The sequence below is a fragment of the Agelaius phoeniceus genome, chromosome 28 (genome assembly GCF_051311805.1).
Source record: "Agelaius phoeniceus isolate bAgePho1 chromosome 28, bAgePho1.hap1, whole genome shotgun sequence".
NCBI lineage: Eukaryota > Metazoa > Chordata > Aves > Passeriformes > Icteridae > Agelaius > Agelaius phoeniceus.
In genome coordinates this window covers 6,872,850-6,894,552 of record NC_135292.1, presented here as the reverse complement: position 1 = coordinate 6,894,552, position 21,703 = coordinate 6,872,850, and the positions used below count along the sequence as shown (strand labels likewise).

Sequence of the window (21,703 nt, the reverse complement as noted above, 5' to 3'; positions counted from 1 at the left end):
GATTTTTGGATTGTTTGCGTTAGATGATTTTAAAAAGGAATTAAATCAGCTGAGAAGGTGGCACTCTGCAAACAGAACTGACTGAAAATGAATGGGACAGAAATCAGTAAGTCTGAGAGTTTTATTTGCCATCAAATACATCCCACACACCCAGTCCCACACAATCCCCATCCCATTGCTCCAAAAAGGGATCGCACTTCTGCCTGTCTCCACCCAAACCCATCTAAGCCTGGTGGCTCTGGAATCGAGTGGGTTTGGCATGGAATTGAGGTTTTCTGAGGTGGGAATGAGCTCTTTTGGGGTAATATTGAGCTGTTTTCAGTGGGATTAGGGTTGTTTTGAGGTGACAGATCCATCCCTCTTGGCTTTTGGAGTGCAAAGACATGGAGAAGAGAGAAACATTATGGTGAAAAAAAAAGGAAAACAAGACACGTGTGTTCCTAACATGGACCACAGGGACTGTGGCTCACCAGGGCTGTGCCCAAAGTGCCTCCTCCAGGGGGGGATGGAGCTGCAGCAGCGCACGAAGCTCTTCCCGCACTCGGGGCACTGGCAGGGCTTCCCTTACCGGTGCCTCCGTTGGTGTCGGATCAAGTTAGAGCTGCAAGAGAAGCTCTTCCCACACTGGGGACATTTGTAGGGCCTCTCCCCAGTGTGGATGAGCTGGTGCATGATGAGGTGGGAGTTGTGCTTGAGTCCCTTCCCACAGCTGGGGCATTGGAAGGGCCTCTCCTCTGTGTGAATCCGATAGTGCTGGAGGAGATGGGAGCTGGTCTGAAACCTCTTCCCACACTCCCCACACTCGTAGGGCCGTTCCCCAGTGTGGATCCTCTGGTGCCTGATCAGCGCGGAGTTCCACCTGAAGCTCTTCCCACACTCCACGCACGTGTGGGGCTTCTCCCCATCATGGAGCTGCTCATGGAGCACCAGCTCCGAGCTCTGGCTCCATCTCCGGCCGCCTTCCCGGCCCAGGCTGCCTCTTTCCCCCTCACATCCCCGCCATCTGTGTTTGCAGCCCCTCCTCGTGCGGCATCTCCGGGCCTTTTCCTCCCCGTTGGCTTCCTGCGCCGTGGAGCCACTCAAAACGGCCTCTGCCACCAGGTTCTGCCGCGGGCATTTGTCCTCCCTGCTCTCCATGCTCAGCTCCTGCTCTGGGCGAGGAAGGACAAGGACAGCATGGGATTTGCCTCCGTGCCACAGGCAAGGGCAACGAGATCCCCCCAGGCCGTCTCTGGGGACGCACTGCCCGCTCTTGGCTCTCCCCATTTCGGGATGCCGGGGCTCTTTGGGCTCCCGGGCTCCCTTCTCCCCTCATTCTCTGCTCTGCGCTGCAGCGGCTCCAAGGAGTCCCCCCTGCCCCTCTCCAGGCTCTTGAGGCTCCCGCCAATGGCGGCGCTCCCCCCTCTCTGGCCTCCCCACTTTGGCCTCCTGGGGCACACAGGGCTCTGCTCCTCCAGGCTGCCTCTGCCTGCAGCCGCCACCGCCACCCCCCGATGTCCCCCCGAGGGGCCTTTTCCCGCTCAGCCTTGGACTTCTTCATTCTCCAAACATCCCCCCAAAAACCCAACCCAGGGACCCCCCGGGATATCCGGGCCGGGCTCCCCCTCCCCGCTCACCTGAGCCATGGGGGGGGCGATGATCCCACAGGTGGGGGCTGTGAATTCAGGCAGGGCTCGAGACCGCGTGGCTCCCGCAGCTCAGACTTGATCCACCTTTGTCCCTCCTCTTCCTCTTCTTCCCCCTCCTCCTCTGTCCTATCTCCACCTCCCTCTCCTCCTCCCCCCTAACCCCGCCTCCTTCCCTACTCTTTCTCCTCCCGCTCCTCCTCTTCCATCCCCCCTCCTCCTCCTCCCCTGTCTTATCCCCACCTCCTGCTCCTCTTCCATCCCGCCCCTTCCATTCCTTCTCCTCCTCCTCCCCCCTAACCCCGCCTCCTCCTCCCCCTCCATCCCTGCCCTTCCCTCCCTCCTCCTCCTCCCCCAGCAGCAGCCACACCCTCGGTGCCCCGTTCCCGCAGCCCTCGCAGCCCACAGCAGCAGCGGCCATGGAGCCGGGCCAGGTCGGCATGGGCAGCGCGGGGCTCTCGGCTGCTCCCAGCCGCTGCGGGCGGGGGGAACCCGGCCCGGGCCAAAGGAGAGGCAAACTGGGCAAACTGGGGGCAGATCACAAAGCTAAGGATGCAGCAGAAAATGGAGCTGAAAGAGTTATGTTAATATTCACTCCAAACGAGGAAGAACTGCAAATTCCAAAGTTTAGGGAAGCCGAGAAAAAAGAATTAAACAAGATAGGAAATGAACAAGATAAATCAGAGTAATAGAAACTTCTACATGGAAGACAATTACTTAATAAAATGTGCTTACTAGGAAAAGATTAGAAGACGTGCATCAGAAACCCCACTGGCGTACTCAAGCTTTGTGTGATCATTTTTTAAGGAATTTTGGGTGCACTGGGATTTTTGGTGTAGCAAAGCAAGTCACTGAAAGATGCTTAATTTGCCAAAGGATAAATAAAAAAGGTGATGAGAAAAACAACATTAGGAGGTCATGAGTTAGCTCGTCGACCATTTCAAAATATCCAAGCATTGGATTTGTTAGCTTCTGGATTTATTTGGAAAAAAACCCATTTAATCTAGAAGAAAGAGAATATGCCATATGTTAGACAGGAGATTTTAGGAGAATAAAAATCTTTGAAGTATCAGAAACACCCGAGGAAAAAACCAAGAAAATAAAAAGGGGAAATGAAAGGGAGGGGAACAAGAGGAAAAGTCAGAAAGAGAGTGGGATCCTCTGCAGCTCTTGCCCCCTGCGTTGGCGGCCGAGGCGCCTGTCCCGGGTCCCGGCTCGCTGCCCGCCTCAGCTCCGCCTGCCCCGGTTTCCATCCCAGGTGCGGGCTCACTGCCCAGGGCAGCTCCACCTGCCCCGGCGCTGGCGGTGAATTTGTGTGCCCTGGCCCCACTGCCCGGCCCGCGGCCGCTCTGCCGGCCATGCTGGGCAAGATGGGGTTGCTCTGTCCTGCCGCGTGGGCCGAGGTCACCGCGCCGACCGCACCGAGGGCGGGTCCCAGCCATCCCATCCCCGGCTGCCCTGCCCGTGCCAGCTGCGCTGGGCAGCGCCGCTGCTGCTGCCGGGGTCTCCCACCTGCCTTTTCTCTGCCGGGAGCTGCCGGATCAGCCGCCATAAGCCATGTGGGGGCTGCCTGTTATAAAATTGACTCAAGACGAGCAATTTCCAATCAAAGAATTTATTAATTATTGAAGCGGCTATACTACGTAAGCAAAGGCTCAGCGCTGGGCGACAGGGGAGTCTCAGCTCCACCAACTGCCGCACCAACTAGTTTCTGATTCAGTCCTTTGATCCTCTCTATCCTTCAGGAGTCCATGTTATCTTGGAGTTCTCTGCGCCTGTGCTGGTTGTTGCTAGGGGGTCATCCTTCTGTCTCCTGGTGGTCGGTGATAAAGGCTGCGGAGTCTTCCTCAGCCGCGTCTTCTTCACCCTATGTCCTTATTTGGTGACTTCTCCGTGGAAAATTACCAAAATCTTATGATTAACGCAATATGTGCCCTATCAAGCTTAAGCAAGCAAATGTCCTGCCTTGCAAACTGTGCCCTATCAAGCTTAAGCAAGCAAATATCCTGCCTTGCAGACTGTTTATCTGCCCCTGCCCCTTCCCCAGCTTTTCCCTGGTCGTTATCTCTGTGAGTTATCTGCTTGTACCATTTGTCAGCGGGAAAGGTTTCCCTGCTGGGTGTTTATCTGCCCCTGCCCTTTCCCCAGCCTTTCCCTGGTCGTTATTTCTGTGAGTTATCTGTTTGTACCATTTGCTGGGTGGGACTATGTGTGGGCTCCTGCAACTCCTTCCCTGGTATCCTTGTAACTCCTATCTCATGAAGTAGTACAGAAATAGTCAGCAGACAACTCTTGTAACACACTGGTCTCTTTTTCGTGATGAACAAAATGTAGTCCTTCATCTCAATCCCCCCTTTGTTTTGATACTCAATTTTGTTCATCAAAACGCTCTAATTCTCTTTTGCTGAGCTCTAGAGATTCTTCTGGATCATCCATCTTCAAGGTTTCGTATTTTGCTCGTATGAGCATAAGGTGAGCAGCTTCTAATCTGCCTTTTACAATGCTAATCAATTTATTAAAAATACAAGGGCCAAACGTGAGTCCCAATAGTAAGAGAAGTAGTGGACCCGCTATCGTTGATAATAAAGTTGTAAGCCAAGGAGAATAGTTAAACCAAGATTCATAGCAGCTTTGGTGTTTTTCCCTTTCTCTTTGTCTTCTTTCTAGCCCCTCCCTTAGTTTTGCCATTGAGTCCCGTATAATTCCGCTCTTGTTTACATATGTGCAGCATTCTTCTCTTAAAGCAGCACATAGTCCTCCTTGTTGCAGGAATAATAGATTTAACCCCCTTCGATTTTGTAAGGCTACCTCTGCTAGGGAATCTAATGATTCTGTGAGGTCTTTGATGGAGGTTTCGATTCTCCTGAGGTCTTCATCTACAGAGGCTCTTAGTTCTTGGAATCCTTGCTGTTGCTGTATGAGTGAGGCTATTCCTGTTCCTGTCCCGGCTGCACCTATTCCTAGTAACATTGCTACAGTGAAGGTTGTGAATATTTCCCGTTTCACTATGTGGGGTCCTATATTTTGATATTGTTCATAAACGTACTCTACGGGGTGGTAAAGGACTCTGGGTACTATCAATACTTGAATACAAAAGTCACTGGATTCATCAAATCGGTCTATATTTATACATGGGGTGACTCCGAGAGTGTTACAGACCCATTTAGTATTTGCTGCTGGCAGTATCCAGCTGGCAGGTTTCTTAGGGTCACTCAAATTCCCCATAACCTGACATAGATGTCGTTTTTCCACTGGTACTCGTCCTATACATCTTCCTCTCCCCGTTACCCTTGCCAAGGTTATCCCTCTCAATTCTTCTCCTTCTTTTTTCCATAGGCACCTAGCTGGGTTGGTCCCGTTTACTCGTCTGCTTTTTGCCGTTACCCCTATGGCTTCATAGAACAGGGGGTTTACGGTGTAACACAGCCAACATTCCTTAGTTAGATTTGGATGGGTCTCATTCAGGACTAGGAAAGTGGCCTGTAATATTTTCCACAAGTCCCCTTCTCCCGGGTTTTCAGGTCCTCGGGTCGAATTAGTAAAGTTTTGCTTATACATTTCTGGAAGACTAGTGGTTGGGGCTGTTTCTGATTCATTTCCATTATTTTCTCCTAGCGTTTGTTCTCCAGCTATCGCCTGGTTTGGTCCAATTGGTTCAGGGTCGTGTGGCACGGTTGTCTTTTGGATTATAAAGTGCCCCCCTCTGTCTGTCCCTGGTTCCCATAATCGGGCTCCCCACATTTTCCCTAATAACCAGACTTGGTCATGTGGTTTTGTCACATTAATGTAAATCATATTGCATGTTCCATCTAACCCTCCTTCTTTCTGGGTATATGTAGAAGTGGGCTGTGTACACCCGTATGGACCCCATCCAGTTCTGATAAACCCGTCCTCGTTCCCCCCAAAGGAGCTTACTGATACACAGTCCCAATAAGCACAGTAAAAGTGTCCTGGATAGTTACAATACCCTTTTCCCGGGTTTGAGCTTGGACAAAAATAATATCCAAACTGATTTAAACATGGATTTACAGGTATTAAATCACACAAAGTACATAAAAAGCTGGGTGCGCCAGATGTGATTTTGGTCTGGATAACATACTGGTCTTCCCATCTAATCAGTGACCATTTGAAGGGTTGATGTGAATACCCTTCTGCCCCTGAACTTGTTACAATGCACCAGAAAAGAATTAAGGCTTGTAATTTGGGGCTGTCATTGTCGGAGCTCAGGTTGAATTTTACCTTTGGTTTCCCCAGTGGTGGGTTACCAATCCTGGGGCAGGACGGCCAACATTTCCTGGACATCCCATATGGGGGTCGAGGCTTCCAACGGACTCCACTGGTTATTACCTCTCTGCCTCGCCCGACGACTCGGTTGCTGCGAGCCTCGGGGTTTGCCATCTTCTCGGCAGCAGGGGTATTCTTCAGGAGCCAGATAAACCTCCCGTTTCCACTTTTTAGCACTGGCGGCCCAGTTATCAGCTTTTATTAATGAGAGGTCACGCCGCAAATTGGGGGCTTTCTTCTGAAACACCACTTCCAGGATGTCCAGGAGAAAGGGGATCGGTTCGTTAGGGTGGTAGCAGAACCGATCAGGATTTACGCCTTTGGAAAAGGTTTCCCACCACTCGTCAGATCCAAGCTTTACCTCCCCCGTAGCAACTCTGCTACTAAGAATGATAGAAGTTAGTCTCCTCTCTTTCTCATAGCACGGCGTGCAAATTCCCCTAGGTGTTCTACCACTCCGACAATGAGACCACCAAGGTTCGTGACACAATTTACAGGAAAAGCATACAAGGGGGTGACAGTCACAATCTAACCAGTTACACTTTAACCTTATATCTTTGTTTTGTGCTTTTTCCCCCTTCCACCATGGGTGCCCTTTATGTTCTAATCTCGGGGACTTAAAGTAGGGCTTTCTCAACTCGTCCTCTAAGAGTTTGCAATATCCAAGAGCCTCCCGATTCCCTATTAGGTGGGTTTGGAGATAATGGTTATCTCCAACCCAGATTATTATCCAAATCATTTATCAGTTCGTTTCAGCTTTAATTTGGTTTCTCCCGGGAGACTGCAAACCTCCCAGCTGTGAGGGGGTTTTACCGGTCCTTTTATGCGACTAGCATGAGTCCATCCTTTTTCAGCGGTTCGTATGGCTGCTTCTGTGGTGAGGAGTACTTGGAACGGTCCTTCCCACCTTGGAGTCAAGGGGTTTTCTTTCCAGCTTTTCACGAGCACCCAATCTCCTGGCTGTACCTGGTGTAAGATAAAATCTAAAGGAGGCCGTTGTGCTAACATACCTTTTTCCCATAATGCCTTTCTGTACTTTGTCAATTTCACCAAATATTTTTGCGTACATGTGTCATTAATGACAGGATGTTCGTTAGGATTTTCTAGGTTATACGGCATCCCATACATCATTTCAAAGGGTGATACCCCTAAATCAGCTCTAGGTCTTGTTCTTATATTTAGCAACGCTAGAGGAATACATTTAACCCAGGTCAAATTGGTTTCTGCTACCAGTTTGGTCAATTGCTTTTTTATTTCCCCATTCATTCGTTCAACTCGTCCAGAGCTCTGGGGATGCCAGGGGGCATGTTGTTCCCACCGTATGCCCAGAGCTGTTGCTAAGTTTTGGGTAACTTGGGAAATAAAATGCGGCCCTCTATCTGAGTCAATGACTTCTGGGACCCCATATCACGGGATTATCTCTTCCATCAATATTTTCGTAACTACTTTGGCTGTTTCTCTTACGGTTGGGAAGGCTTCCACAAAATGTGTTAGGTGGTCCACCAAGACCAATAAATATTTGGTTCTCCCTACTTTGGGGAGCTCGGTGAAATCTATCTGGATGTGGGAGAAAGGCCTTTTCACTAGCGGTCGGCCTCCCTCCGGTAATTTTCTCAAATTTTTTCTATTTACTTGTAAGCAAATTAGGCATCCTCTGGTTACTTGTTTGGCAATGTCCCAGATTCCCACACTCACATATTTTGCAGCAAAATAATCTACCAGTCCCTGTGATCCCCAATGTGTTTTTTGATGTATCTTAGTCAGTAATCTATGTGCCAATGCTCTGGGTATTATTTCTCTGCCATCTGCTAATTTCCATGCTCCTTGTGCATCCCTTTTAGCTCCTAGTTTTTGTATTTTATTCTCTTCCTCTTTATTAAACTTGATGTCGGGGTCAGGTTCTGGCATTTGGGAGTGTTTTATGTTTTCCTGCAAAGTGAGAAGTCTCAGGGCAGCCCGTTTAGCCTCCTGGTCAGCTGCATTATTTCCCCTACTTCTCAAATCCAGTCCTTTTTGGTGACCTTTCAGGTGAACTATAGCTATTTTTCGGGGTTTTCGTAGGGCACTGAGCACGTCTAATATTAATTTACAGTGAACTAAATCTTTCCCTTGTGAATTTATTAGTCCTCTTTCCTCCCATATTTTGCCAAATGTATGGACTACCCCATAGCTATATTTCGAGTCCGTAAAAATAGTCCCATCTTTTCCTGTTAACCATTCCAGGGCTCGTAGTACAGCATATAGTTCACATGCTTGGGCGGACCAGGATCCACTAAGGGGTCCCGATTCTATCACTTCCAGGTTGGGTCCCCTTATGATAGCATATCCTGATTTTCTCCCTCCCTCAACTACTCTGGAGGATCCATCCACAAACAGTCTTCCTCCTTTTTCCAATTCTTCTTCTTCCAAATCTGGTCTGATTTTTGTCTGTTCTTCTATAGTCACTATACAATCATGTGTTAGTGCTTCTTCTGGTCCTCCATATAAGAAGGAAGCTGGATTTTGGATATTAGTAGTTTCTAGAGTTAAATTTGGAGCCTCAATTAGTATTCCTTCATATTTTAGAAGCCTTGCGTCTGAGATCCATTTTTCAGCCTTTTGCTGTAAGACTCCCCGTATGTTATGGGGGGACAGCACTTTCAGGCTGCTATTAAATGTAATTTTCCGGGCTTCTTCTACCAAAAGAGCACATCCTACAATTGCTTGTAAGCACGTAGGCCATCCTCTGCTTACTGGGTCCAAGATCTTTGATAGATAAGCCACCGGTTTCCTTTTCTCTGCCCATTCTTGAGTAAGGACCCCATATGCGACCCCCTTGTCTACGTTTATGAACAAAAAGAAGGGTCTATTAGTATTAGGTAAACTTAATACCGGGGCATGGATTAGGCTCTCTTTAAGCTCTTGCAGCCTTTCGGTGTCCTCCTGATCCCATTTTAGGAGTCCCTCTTGAGTAAGTTTCTGATACAAGAAAGTCGCCTTACTACTGTAGTTTTCAATCCATTGTCGACAATAACCAGTTAGTCCAAGTATTTGCCTGATTTGTCTCTTATTTCTTGGAATTGGTAATGCTAAAATCGCCTGTATTCGTTCGGGGTCTATTCTCTTCTCTCCTTTCTTTAGATAATGGCCTAGGCATTTTACTTCTTCTTCGACAAATTGTAGTTTTGCCTTGGAGACTTTCAATCCCTTTAATCCTAAAAAGTTCAATAACTTAATACTTTCTTTCCGTACATTCTCTTCCTGCTGCCCCGCCAGGAGTAGATCATCTACGTATTGGATTAATGTAACCCCTGGCCCCACTTGGTAATCCTGTAAAATTTGCTCTAAAGCCTGCCCGAAGAGATTAGGGGACTCAGTGAATCCTTGAGGGAGTACTGTCCATCTTAATTGTTGTCTCCTTCCCGTATGGGGTCTTCCCATTCAAATGCAAAATAATCCCGGCTTTCTTTAGCCAAAGGGCATGCCCAAAAGGCATCTTTGAGATCTATAACACTGTACCATAAATCCTCAGGCCCCAGTTTAGTCAAGAGGGTATAAGGATTTGCCACCACCGGGAACCGGGCTACATTCGCTTGTTTATTTCCCTTAAATCATGCACCAATCGATAGGTGCCGTTTGGCTTTTTAACTGGTAGGATGGGAGTATTGAACGGAGACATACAGGGTTCTAACAATCCATTATTCAACAACCTTTCTATTTCTGGTTTTAATCCTCGTCTCCCTTCTGGGGATAATGGGTATTGCTTAATTCGGACGGGGACATCCGGATTTTTGATAGTTACCGAAAATGGAGTGATTTTTAGCTGTCCCACGCTCTCAGGCGTGTACCAGACTTCGGGGTTAATTTGCTTTTCATCTTCTACCCTTAAAGGGCATAATTTAATTTTTAATTCCTTATTATCTACACCTATACTAATCCCTAATTCTATAATCATGTCTCGCCCGAGCAGATTATAATCTGACTCGGGTACCAATAATAGATTTCCCATCCCTATTTTGGATCCTGATTCTATAGTCACATTTTTTATGATTTGTACTTCAAAAGGTTCCCCTTTTGCCCCTATGACAGTGGCAGTTTCTTTAGAGATGGTACATCCTTTTGGTAGGTTCTGTACCGTGGATCTTTCTGCCCCCGTATCTACCAAGAATTCCATTTCTTGGTTGTGGGGACCCACTTTAAGTTTTATCAAGGGCTCTTTATGATTTTTCCGGGTCCCCACCAAATAGAGCCCCTGACCCCCCTAGTCCATTTGGAACTGCTTCTCGTCTCTGATTCGGACTCTACATTCTCGCTTAAAATGCCCTTTTTTTCCGCAATAAAAACACACCTTCACCCCTTCTGACTCCCCTATACTTTTCTCTTTTTGTTCACTCGAACCTCCCTTTCGCCCTTCTCTTTGGTACCTCCCCCCACCTGTTGCTGCGACCATCAACCTTACTTGTCTGCGGTCTCTTTCGTCGTCCCTACGGACATATACTTTCTGTGCCTCCCTAAGCAGTTCATCCAGCCCCCTGTCCTGCCAGTCCTCTAATTTCTGGATTTTCTTCTTTATGTTGTCCCACGATTTTAAAACGAAATGGACTTTCAGCATTGACTGTAAAGTTTGGCTATCGGGGTCCATTCCGGAGTACAATCGTAAGTTCCGCCGTAATCTCTCGAGCCATTCCGTAGGCGACTCGTCCTTCTTTTGCCTATCGTTGAATGCCCGATCTATATTTTGCCCCCTCGGGACTGAGTCCCTAATCCCCTGAATAATTATGGTCCTTAAATCCTGCATATGTGTTCTATGTGCCGCATTTTGGTGGTCCCAATGGGGGTTCTGTAGGGGCCATTTAGCATCCGCAGCCGGGCCTTGGACATGCTGCGTGTCCCAAATACACATTCCTTCCCTTCTTATCATATTCCGTTCTTCAGTAGAGAACAGAATGCCCAAAATGGACTGCATTTCTTCCCAGGTATAGATGTTTGGTCCTAAGAACTGGTCGACCCTCTCGGCTACCCCAAAAGGGTCCTCTAATAAATGTCCCATGTCCTTCTTAAAGTCTCGTACATCTGCCGAACTCAAGGGGACAGTAATAAATCCTATACCCGCCTGTGGTCCACCCATGGGCATCTCCCGTAGAGGGAATAGCCCCGTCTCAACCCTACTGCGGCTCCTTGTAATCGGGCCTTGGTAACCGGTTTGGTTAACCTCCCCTTGGTTACCCTCTTCATCATTGTTCGGTGCAGGTGGTTGTGGAGGTGGTGGGGCATTGGGTGCTGGCGGTGGGACATATGGGGGCGGTGCTATAATTAAGTCGCCCAAATGATTGTCCCTCTTCCCCTTTTTGTCCGGATCCCCTTTCCCTTCTCTTAATTGGAAAACATACACTTTGGGTCTTGCTACCCATATTTTGGCATAATCACTCTCCTCTTACAAGAAGGGCTCTTTAGAATTTACCCATAGGTTCAAGTCCTGTCGAACCCAGCCTTCAGATGATCCAAACACGGGCCAAAAAACTTTTTTGGAAATCTCTTTCCCACCCCATACTTCCATGCAATAATGTATCATTCTGGCCCTATCCTTAGTCTCGGTCCCCGGGTAATGCTTCCAATTACTAAGCATGAATCCTAGGGGACTGTCCCTTGGAATGGGGGGGAGTTTGACTTGGGTTGGGGTCTTGCTTTTCCCCTGCCCCATTCGTCCGGAGTGCCTTCTTTCACTCTCAAATTCCTTTCACTTCCCCTTTTTCATGGCCCGAGCCCTCGCGGGTCTACGGGAACCGCACTACTCAAGGGTCCGCACTCACTTGGAGAGTCCGGCTGCCGGCCCTCCTCTCATTCACACTTGTCCACCGCCACACTCCGGGATCCCAACCCCGCCCGAACGGATTCCCTTTTATACTTACGCGTCCTGCGTCTTCGTCCGGACTCCGTGCACAGATTATTAAGGGGGTCACCGGTATAACTTGTCCCGTTTGCTTACTAGTATATATTTTAGGGTCATCGGTGAGGGTGGCGGAGGTTCTCCCAGAGGGGCCACCCGGAAAGCACTGGATGAGGCGCCCCCCACTCTGGGTAGATCTTACCCGATCCAAACTCTCATCCGAGTCACGGCACCAAACTGTTATAAAATTGACTCAAAACGAGTAATTTCCAATCAAAGAATTTATTAATTATTGAAGCAGTTATACTACGTAAGCAAAGGCTCAGCGCTGGGCGACAGGGGAGTCTCCGCTCCACCTACTGCCGCACCAACTAGTTTCTGATTCAGTCCTTTTATCCTCTCCATCCTTCAGGAGTCCATGTTATCTCGGAGTTCTCTGCGCCTGCGCTGGTTGTTGCTAGGGGGTCATCCTTCTGTCTCCTGGTGGTCGGTGATAAAGGCTGCGGAGTCTTCCTCAGCCGCGTCTTCTTCACCCTATGTCCTTATTTGGTGACTTCTCTGTGGAAAATTACCAAAATCTTATGATTAACGCAATATGTGCCCTATCAAGCAAGCAAATATCCTGCCTTGCAGACTGTTTATCTGCCCCTGCCCCTTCCCCAGCTTTTCCCTGGTCATTATCTCTGTGAGTTATCTGCTTGTACCATTTGTCAGCGGGAAAGGTTTCCCTGCTGGCTGTTTATCTGCCCCTGCCCTCTCCCCAGCCTTTCCCTGGTCGTTATTTCTGTGAGTTATCTGTTTGTACCATTTGCTGGGTGGGACTATGTGTGGGCTCCTGCAACCCCTTCCCTGGTATCCTTGTAGCTCATATCTCATGAAGTAGTACAGAAATAGTCAGCAGACAACTCTTGTAACACACTGGTCTCTTTTTCATGACGAACAAAATGTAGTCCCTCATCTCAATTCCCCCCCATTTATTTATAGTAAAGTTTTCCCAACATTCTCCATTTGCTGTTTCCCTTTGCAGCTTCACCCTGCTTTTTTTAAAAAAAGTATTAACTATTTAAGAGTTAAAAGTATCACGGTTAAAGCTCTTCAATTTTGCAAAATGCAACATAAAGGCGAACATGGAAAAACCCAGACCAAAAATTGATTCTCACCCTTCTGTCCCAAACCTACCTGACAATATAAAGTAGGATTATTATAAAAAATGTTTCTCATGTTGTAATCTTATCACTGAAACTGTAGGGAAAACAAAAACTCTCCAAGAATCTCTTTCGTGTGAGAGAGTCAAGGCATTACTTGGTTCTGGCCAGGATGTGCAACAGAAATACTTTCATCCACACATAGCCCGGCTGTGCAGAAAACATCATTCCATGACATGTCAGTTTTACTCGATTTTTCCTAAACTTTACGTAGTCTGAACCAATCTAAATCCACTGCTTTAATGTTCATTGCTTCCAAGTCGTGTAAGTTTTCAGTGTTTGGTTTCCTATTAGACTCGGATTTCTTCCCCTCTGCTGTGAATTCGGTCCACACTCCTGGATTTCCTTCTCAGCCTTTTCCAGACCAGGTGTCTCCAGCTGTGCCGGGGCAGTGTCTGGGGTAGCTGTTGGTTGCTGTTTGCTGCGGGGCGTTGATGTTTTGTTGCTGGTCCTTATCTCTGTGGGTGTCTTTTGGGCTATTCCCAGTCTGGTCGGATGTTAAACTCATCTCCATTGAGAGGTGGAGATGAGTTTAACATCCGAACAGACTGGGAACCCTTTAAATAAAACCTTTAAAATTTCTTTCCCAAAGGCAAACCTTTGAGTAGAGAAACCTTTCTGAGCAGAGAAATAAGATTTAAAAGAAGCAGGATGGGTACATTTTGCAGCAGTGCAGTCGCAGGCAGCCCAGAGTGCGGGTGTGAGTGAGCCCCAGGGTGGAATTGTGCCGCGGTGCTCCCCAGCAGCTGTGGCAGTGCAGGCCCAGCCAGCGCTGGAGCTGCAGCAGCGGCAGCGAGGCTTGGCCGCAGTGGCTGGAGGTGCCAGGGGAGGGTGGCCAGGATTCCCGAGGGTTTGAGCAGAGGATCTGTGGGCAGGCCCAGGGGCTTGGCCCGCTGTGGAGCCCTGGCTGCTGCTGCGTTGCCTTCAGGGCAGGCTCAGGGGCGGCTCCCATGGTCCTGCTGCAGGCGGGAAGTGCAAATCTCCGGGGCTTCAGAGCCCCTGAGGCCAGGCTGAGGGGTCCCCCCGTGCTCAGCTGTGCTGGCGGCTGTTTCTGGCCTCAGGGACACTTGGCGTGGGCCCCTTGGCCACCAGTGGTGCTGCTTTGCGCTCCTTAGGCAGGAGCCGATGGCCTGGCTGGGTGTTGGCAACAGCAAAGTCCCAGGGCAGGCTCTGTGCCAGCCCAGCTTCCTGGGGGAGAGATTCCACAGGAGACAGGATCCTGGCTACAGCCTGCCTTACATTTACATCCCTTATTTCCACCCTGCACTAGGTGGAGAATTGCCCAGGTAAGGAATTCCAGACATGAATTCCAAGGGAGATAATTGAATATCTGCCTTGGGTCTGGCTCTTTTTCTTGCCAAGGCCAATGGCAAAAGCTGTACCCATGGCATCTTGGTTTCTATCTCCGGCTTCCAAAGGTGTTTCTTTATTTCCCCATTCTTTCTTTCTACCCAACCCGAGCTCTGGGCTTGCCAGGGGTTATGGAGGTCCCATTGTATTCCTAAAGCTGCCATAATCCCCTGAAGGGTCTTTCCTGTAAAATGAGTTCCCCATCTGAATCTATTGCTTCCACAATCCATTATCTTTGAATTATTTGTTTTAGCAATAGGTTAATAAGTGATCCAGTGATTGCTGAAGCAGTCAGAATTGCTTTTGCCCCCCTGTTAGGTGCCATGGTGTCAGCAGAAGATTTTGAAGCCTTCCTGCTCAGGGCATTTCAGTGCCAGGCTCTTACAAGCACCCACAGCTCCTTGGGTTGAGCTGAGCATGGGCCGGTGACCTGCGCTTTGTCTGATTCCCCTTCCTTAATAACAGCCTGTCTTGTAGCTCTTTTCCCTCCTGCTGCCCTTGCAGAGCCATCCACAAAGACATTGTCTCCCTCAGGCCAGGGAATGTCCCATCAATCTCTCCCAGCCTGGCTCGGGAGCTCTGTCCCTTGAGTGCAGTCCTGGGTTCCTTGCCAGCCCCTCTCCAGGCTGTTCAAACAGGAGGCTGGGTTAAACCCTTGCCCTGTCCTCAGTTCTGAATCCTCCTGTGCCACTGAACAAGTTTCATACTGTAATCACCGAGCCCTGCTCATCCATTGAGAGGCTCTTTTGGTTGTCAAAGCTTTAACTTGATGCCAGACTTGAACTCTAGGAGATCCTCCTGTTGTCATCAGTTTTCAGCCTCTGCTCCCACGGAAGCTGTGGCTGCACAATTCTGCAGACAATGAGGCTGCTCTCTGGCCACTGGGTTAAACATTTTAGCACAAGAATTCCTTTGGCAAGACCCTGTTTAACGTCCACCTATAATTCAAATTCTTTTTCCCTGTCTGGAAGGCCCAGGCCACTCGCCTCAGTTAATCTTAATTTTAACACTTGAAAATTCTGTGTTTCCTCCTTGTGTCCATCCATCCAGTTTGTTGACTGGCAAGATAGGAGTGTTGTAGGGAGACATCCTTGGCTCCAAAAGCCCTGCCTTTAACAGGGACTCAATACCAGGCTGTGAGCCCTTCCTTCCCTCTCTTGGAACAGGCTAGTGCTTGTCCTGGTTGCTTTAATTTGTAGAGGCTCCATATCTAATTTTCTGTATTTCCCTGGGGCTGCCCACACTTCTGGGTTCACTTCAGCATAGGCCTTGTCAGACTTTTGACACAGAGGTACAACAGAACTAGCCTCTGTATCCCTTTTTACAGTATTAAAATCCAGCTCTCAAACTCCTTCCTAGTTAATTACAATCACAGGAGGAAGAAAAAGAAATTCATTTATTTCAAACCTATCCCCCACAGCTTCTAATAGTGGTTGAACAAATCATACCTGCTCATCTTTCCCACTCATTCCCTTAAAAATTAAAATATTCCTGTACTATTTTCCCCTTTAGGTCTAAGATTCAGAGCAGATTGAGAGGCCCCTGTGTCCATCAGGAAATGCCTCCTCTCAATGCAGACCCACCTGAATGTTCTCAAGGGCTCCAGTGTGGAGGGTCCCTGGTGTGATGGGAGCTGTGCCAGCCCTGCCAATCCATGTCCATCACGGGCTGGACTTGCTGGTCCTGAGGGTGCTGCTGTCTCTGCTTGCAGTGTCCTTGTGCCCTGCAGCCGGAGCCCTGATTCCTTGCCAGGGGCTGTTTGGGTGGGCTGTGCCCTGCCGAGGAGGGCAATGCCTCTGCCGGGTGCTTGTGGCCGAGCCGTGCCCTGGGTGCTGGGGCCCCCTTGGGCCCTGGGGCTGATCCCTCAGGGGCTGTAGGAGCTCTGCCCTGGCCTTTGCCTTCAGCTTGGCCTTCTGCTGTTCCCTTCTTGCATTCACCTGCTGGGCCTTTGTGCCCAAGTGCTGCAGGGCCTTCTTCTGCCCTTCCTGCAGCCCCCCTCAGTGCCTGTGGGTGCTTGTCTTGCTTTACAAGACAGGTGTCTGCTTGGGAAGGCAGAAAAAGCCTCTCTTGGAATGGAGAATGCAAACCCCCTCCCTCTTAATTTTTAGGATAGTGAAATCAAGGGGCTCTCAGGCAAAGATATGGGATTAGGAATAACGGTTCTTTACTAGTGTGAATAATATAATAATAGTAGTGTGTATCAACAGCTCCGGCAGTGACAACAAACAGAGCCCGGAGCCGGTCCCGGCCTTTCGGCCGCGGCGCTTTCCCCTTGGGTGCAGTTCCGGGCACGGCCGGCAGGGGCGCCGGTGGCTCCCGCGGGGCGGGGCAGCGCATCCCTGCCATGGGAACCTCTCTTCACGGCAATAGAGCAATCCCTTCATCTAACTCTTTCACTTTTTTACCTTCTGTAGCCTTTCTCCCGTGTTTTGAGAAAGAATTTGGAGAGGGCTGCCTTTTAACTGAGCTCCTAGTGTTTCGATAAGGTGCTTCCTGTAGAGAGAGGGATTTTCCCTGAACAGCAGGAGCTGTGGTTACCATGGGGACGTAACTCAGAGCAGGAGAGGTCAGGGGAGGATATCCCGCCGAGGCTCGGTGGGAGTGTGGGCAGGGTCTGCTGCCGGAATCGCCAGAGGGGGATCTTCCCGTGGCGGCCGAGCCGGAGCGTGGGCAGCCCCCACATGGCTTATGGCGGCTGATCCGGCAGCTCCCGGCAGAGAAAAGGCAGGTGGGAGACCCCGGCAGCAGCAGCGGCGCTGCCCAGCGCAGCTGGCACGGGCAGGGCAGCCGGGGATGGGATGGCTGGGACCCGCCCTCGGTGTGGTCGGCGCGGTGACCTCGGCCCACGCGGCAGGACAGAGCAACCCCATCTTGCCCAGCATGGCCGGCAGAGCGGCCGCGGGCCGGGCAGTGGGGCCAGGGCACACAAATTCACCGCCAGCGCCGGGGCAGGTGGAGCTGCCCTGGGCAGTGAGCCCGCACCTGGGATGGAAACCGGGGCAGGCGGAGCTGAGGCGGGCAGCGAGCCGGGACCCGGGACAGGCGCCTCGGCCGCCAACGCAGGGGGCAAGAGCTGCAGAGGATCCCACTCTCTTTCTGACTTTTCCTCTTGTTCCCCTCCCTTTCATTTCCCCTTTTTATTTTCTTGGTTTTTTCCTCGGGTGTTTCTGATACTTCAAAGATTTTTATTCTCCTAAAATCTCCTGTCTAACATATGGCATATTCTCTTTCTTCTAGATTAAATGGGTTTTTTTCCAAATAAATCCAGAACCTAACAAATCTAAACTTCTGCTTGGATATTTTGAAATGGTCGACGAGCTAACTCATGACCTCCTAATGTTGTTTTTCTCATCACCTTTTTATTTATCCTTTGGCAAATTAAGCATCTTTCAGTTACTTGCTTTGCTACACCAAAAATCCCAGTGCACCCAAAATTCCTTAAAAAATGATCACACAAAGCTTGAGTACGCCAGTGGGGTTTCTGATGCACGTCTTCTAATCTTTTCCTAGTAAGCACATTTTATTAAGTAATTGTCTTCCATGTAGAAGTTTCTATTTCCCTGATTTATCTTGTTCATTTCCTATCTTGTTTAATTCTTTTTTCTCGGCTTCCCTAAACTTTGGAATTTCCAGTTTTTCCTCGTTTGGAGTGAATATTAAACTAACTCTTTCAGCTCCATTTTCTGCTGTATCCTTAGCTTTGTGATCTGCCCCCAGTTTGCCCAGTTTGCCTCTCCTTTGGCCCGGGCCGGGTTCCCCCCGCCCGCAGCGGCTGGGAGCAGCCGAGAGCCCCGCGCTGCCCATGCCGACCTGGCCCGGCTCCATGGCCGCTGCTGCCGCGGGCTGCGAGGGCTGCGGGAACGGGGCACCGAGGGTGTGGCTGCTGCTGGGGGAGGAGGAGGAGGGAGGGAAGGGCAGGGATGGAGGGGGAGGAGGAGGCGGGGTAAGGGGGGAGGAGGAGGAGAAGGAATGGAAGGGGCGGGATGGAAGAGGAGCAGGAGGTGGGGATAAGACAGGGGAGGAGGAGGAGGGGGGATGGAAGAGGAGGAGCGGGAGGAGAAAGAGCAGGGAAGGAGGCGGGGTTAGGAGGGAGGAGGAGAGGGAGGTGGAGATAGGACAGAGGAGGAGCGGGAGGAAGAGGAAGAGGAGGGACAAGGGCGGATCAAGGCTGAGCTGCGGGAGCCACGCGATCTCAATCCCTGCCTGAATTCGCAGCCCCCACCTGTGGGATCATCGCCCCCCCCCATGGCGCAGGTAAGTGGGGAGGGGGAGCCCGGCCCGGATATCCCGGGGGGTCCCTGGGTTGGGTTTTTGGGGGGATGTTTGGAGAATGAAGAAGTCCAAGGCTGAGCGGAAAAGGCCCCTCGGGGGGACATCGGGGGGTGGCGGTGGCGGCTGCCGGCAGAGGCAGCCTGGAGGAGCAGAGCCCTGTGTGCCCCAGGAGGCCAAAGTGGGGAGGCCAGAGAGGGGGGAGCGCCGCCATTGGCGGGAGCCTCAAGAGCCTGGAGAGGGGCAGGGGGGACTCCTTGGAGCCGCTACAGCCCAGAGCAGAGAATGAGGGGAGAAGGGAGCCCGGGAGCCCAAACAGCCCCGGCATCCCGAAATGGGGAGAGCCAAGAGGGGGGAGCTTTTGGCATTGCTGGCACTGCCAGCAGCCTGGGCAGGGCGGGCACCCAGGAGAAGGGGGACCCCCAATCCAAGCGTGACCGCAGCAGCTGGGACAGGGGGGAACCCCCGAAAACCAGAGGGGAGGGACCAGGGATGGGGAACTCCTGGAAGGCTTTTTCAGGGCTGAATCTTGGTGTTTGGGAGGGTTTTCTGGAGCCCAGATGGCCGGTGACTTGTAGAGATGGACTTGGGTGGGGGGAACTTCAAACTCCAGGTGCTCATCCCTTGTTTTCTCCAAACCAGGATTTCACATTGCCAACCCCTGTGAGGCTGTGAGGAAGAGGAAGATGCCCCGGGACACTGAGGCAGGTGAGGAGGAAGTCAGTGCCCCTTTCCCCTCTGTGCTGCTCCATCTCCCAGCCCAGCACGGCCCCCGGCTGCAGCACAGCCCTGGGGGGATCTCGTTGCCCTTGCCTGTGGCACGGAGGCAAATCCCATGCTGTCCTTGTCCTTCCTCGCCCAGAGCAGGAGCTGAGCATGGAGAGCAGGGAGGACAAATGCCCGCGGCAGAACCTGGTGGCAGAGGCCGTTTTGAGCGGCTCCATGGCGCAGGAAGCCAACGGGGAGGAAAAGGCCCGGAGATGCCGCACGAGGAGGGGCTGCAAACGCAGATGGCGGGGATGTGAGGGGGAAAGAGCCAGCCTGGGCCGGGAAGGCGGCCGGAGATGGAGGCAGAGCTCGGAGCTGGTGCTCCATGAGCAGCTCCATGATGGGGAGAAGCCCCACACGTGCGTGGACTGTGGGAAGAGCTTCAGGTGGAACTGCCACCTGATCAGGCACCAGAGGATCCACACTGGGGAACGGCCCTACGAGTGTGGGCAGTGTGGGGAGAGCTTCAGCCAGAGCTCCAACCTGATCAAGCACCAGAGGACCCACACTGGGGAGAGGCCCTATGAGTGTTCCAAGTGTGGGAAGAGGTTTCAGACCAGGTCCCATCTTCTCCAGCACTATCAGAGTCACACAGAGGAGAGGCCCTTCCAATGCCCCGACTGTGGGAAGGGATTCAAGTACAACTCCGACGTTGTCAAGCACCAGCGCATCCACACAGGGGAGAGGCCCTACGAGTGTGATAAATGCCGGAAGAGGTTTCAGACCAGCTCCAATCTCCTCCTGCACTATCGGAGTCACACAGAGGAGAGGCCATTCCGCTGCCCAGACTGTGGGAAGGGATTCCAGCGCAACTGCACCCTCGTCAGGCACCGGCGCATCCACACCGGGGAGAGGCCCTACGAGTGTCCCCAGTGTGGGAAGAGCTTCTCCAGGAGCTCTACCTTGACCCGACACCAACGGAGGCACCACTAAGGGAAGCCCTGCGAGTGCCCCGAGTGCGGGAAGAGCTTCGTGCGCTGCTGCAGCTCCATCCCCCACTGGAGGAGGCACTTTGGGCACAGCCCTGGTCACTCACATTCCCTGTGATACATGTTGGGAACACACCTGCCTGCTTGTCCTTTTGTTTGGCATTTTTTTCTGATTCATCTTCATCCCTTAAAAATAGCCAAAACAGTGTTTAAAGAAAAAAATTGATCAAAGATGTCTAAAGTCCCACAATTTCAGAGTTTTTTTATGGGAAATTGATGGTTTGGAGAGAATATTCTGAAGGATTTGTGTAGTCTGGGGGGGGGATTTTGTGCAGTGTTCTCCATCTCTTTGCACTCCAAAAGCCAAGAGAGTCACCTCAAAACAACTGAATCCCACTGAAAACAACTGAATTTTAATTCATACAGGCTCAATCCCACATCAAAATGCCTTGTTCCCACCCTAAAAAACTCAGTCCCATGCCAGACTCACTCCATTCCACAGCTGCCAGAGTGAGATGGGGTGTGAAGGAGATTGGGAGAAGTGCAATCCCAATTTGGAGTGATGGGATTGGGATTGTGTGGGGCTGGGTGGGTGGGATGTATTTGATAGCAAATAAAACTTTCAGAGTTAGTGCCACCTTCTCAGCTGATTGTGTTTGTGTCCTCCTTTCTCTCCTGCCTCTCTTTGCCTGCTCTGTTTCTCTCTCAGTGTCTCCCTTGAGCCAGGGCAGCTGCCACCAAAGACCCTGCCCTGATTTAATTCCCAGTGCAGGAGCTACAATGGCCATGGGTGAAGTTCTGAAGGCTGGCAGTGAAATGTCACTGTAGGATCCACTTGGCTTTCGGCCCCTTCTTAGGAGCTTTGCCTTCAAGGGCAGGAACATCTTTTCCTGGCTGGGAACTGGAATTCCAGGTCCTTGGAGTGTGTGCCATGCAGGACCATACAGACTGGGATGATATGGACTGGGATCCCACAGACTGGGACTGCACCGATTGGGACCATGTGGACTGGCATCATGTAGACTGGGATTGTATGGCTTGGGATTGTACAGACTGGGATCATGTGGACTGGGATTTCACAGGCTGGGACCGTGGGGATTAGGAGCCGAGACTGGGATCATACAAACTGGACCATATGGACCAGGATGGCTGCACCGGATCAATGTGAACCGAGGGGGTCCCGCCCTGCCCAGGGGTCCCTCCCCATCCTGCCCGGGGGCGCAGCCAAAGCTCCCCGGAACGAATGCAGAGGTCCAGGAGGGATCCCAGTGCCAATCCCATTTCCAATCCCATTTCCAGTCCAGTTCCTGCTCCTTGTGCTGGTCCCAGAGTGATCCTGGTGCTGATCCTGGTTCCGGTGCCTGCCTCAGTCTCCATCTCAGTCCCGGAGCACTCCTGGGGCTGATT

At 51.0% G+C, this 21,703-nt stretch overlaps 1 protein-coding gene across 1 annotated transcript in view; it reads left to right on the top strand.

The window, feature by feature from the left end:
* The window catches only part of LOC143696089 (uncharacterized), a 154,952-nt gene extending 134,018 nt beyond the window's left edge, over positions 1 to 20,934 (top strand). The window contains exon 3 of the mRNA XM_077191297.1: positions 19,784 to 20,934. Coding sequence (XP_077047412.1) covers positions 19,784 to 20,300 — 517 coding nt within the window. The 3' untranslated portion in view covers positions 20,301 to 20,934. The remainder of the gene's footprint in view (positions 1 to 19,783) is intronic.
* The last annotated feature ends 769 nt before the right edge of the window (positions 20,935 to 21,703 follow it).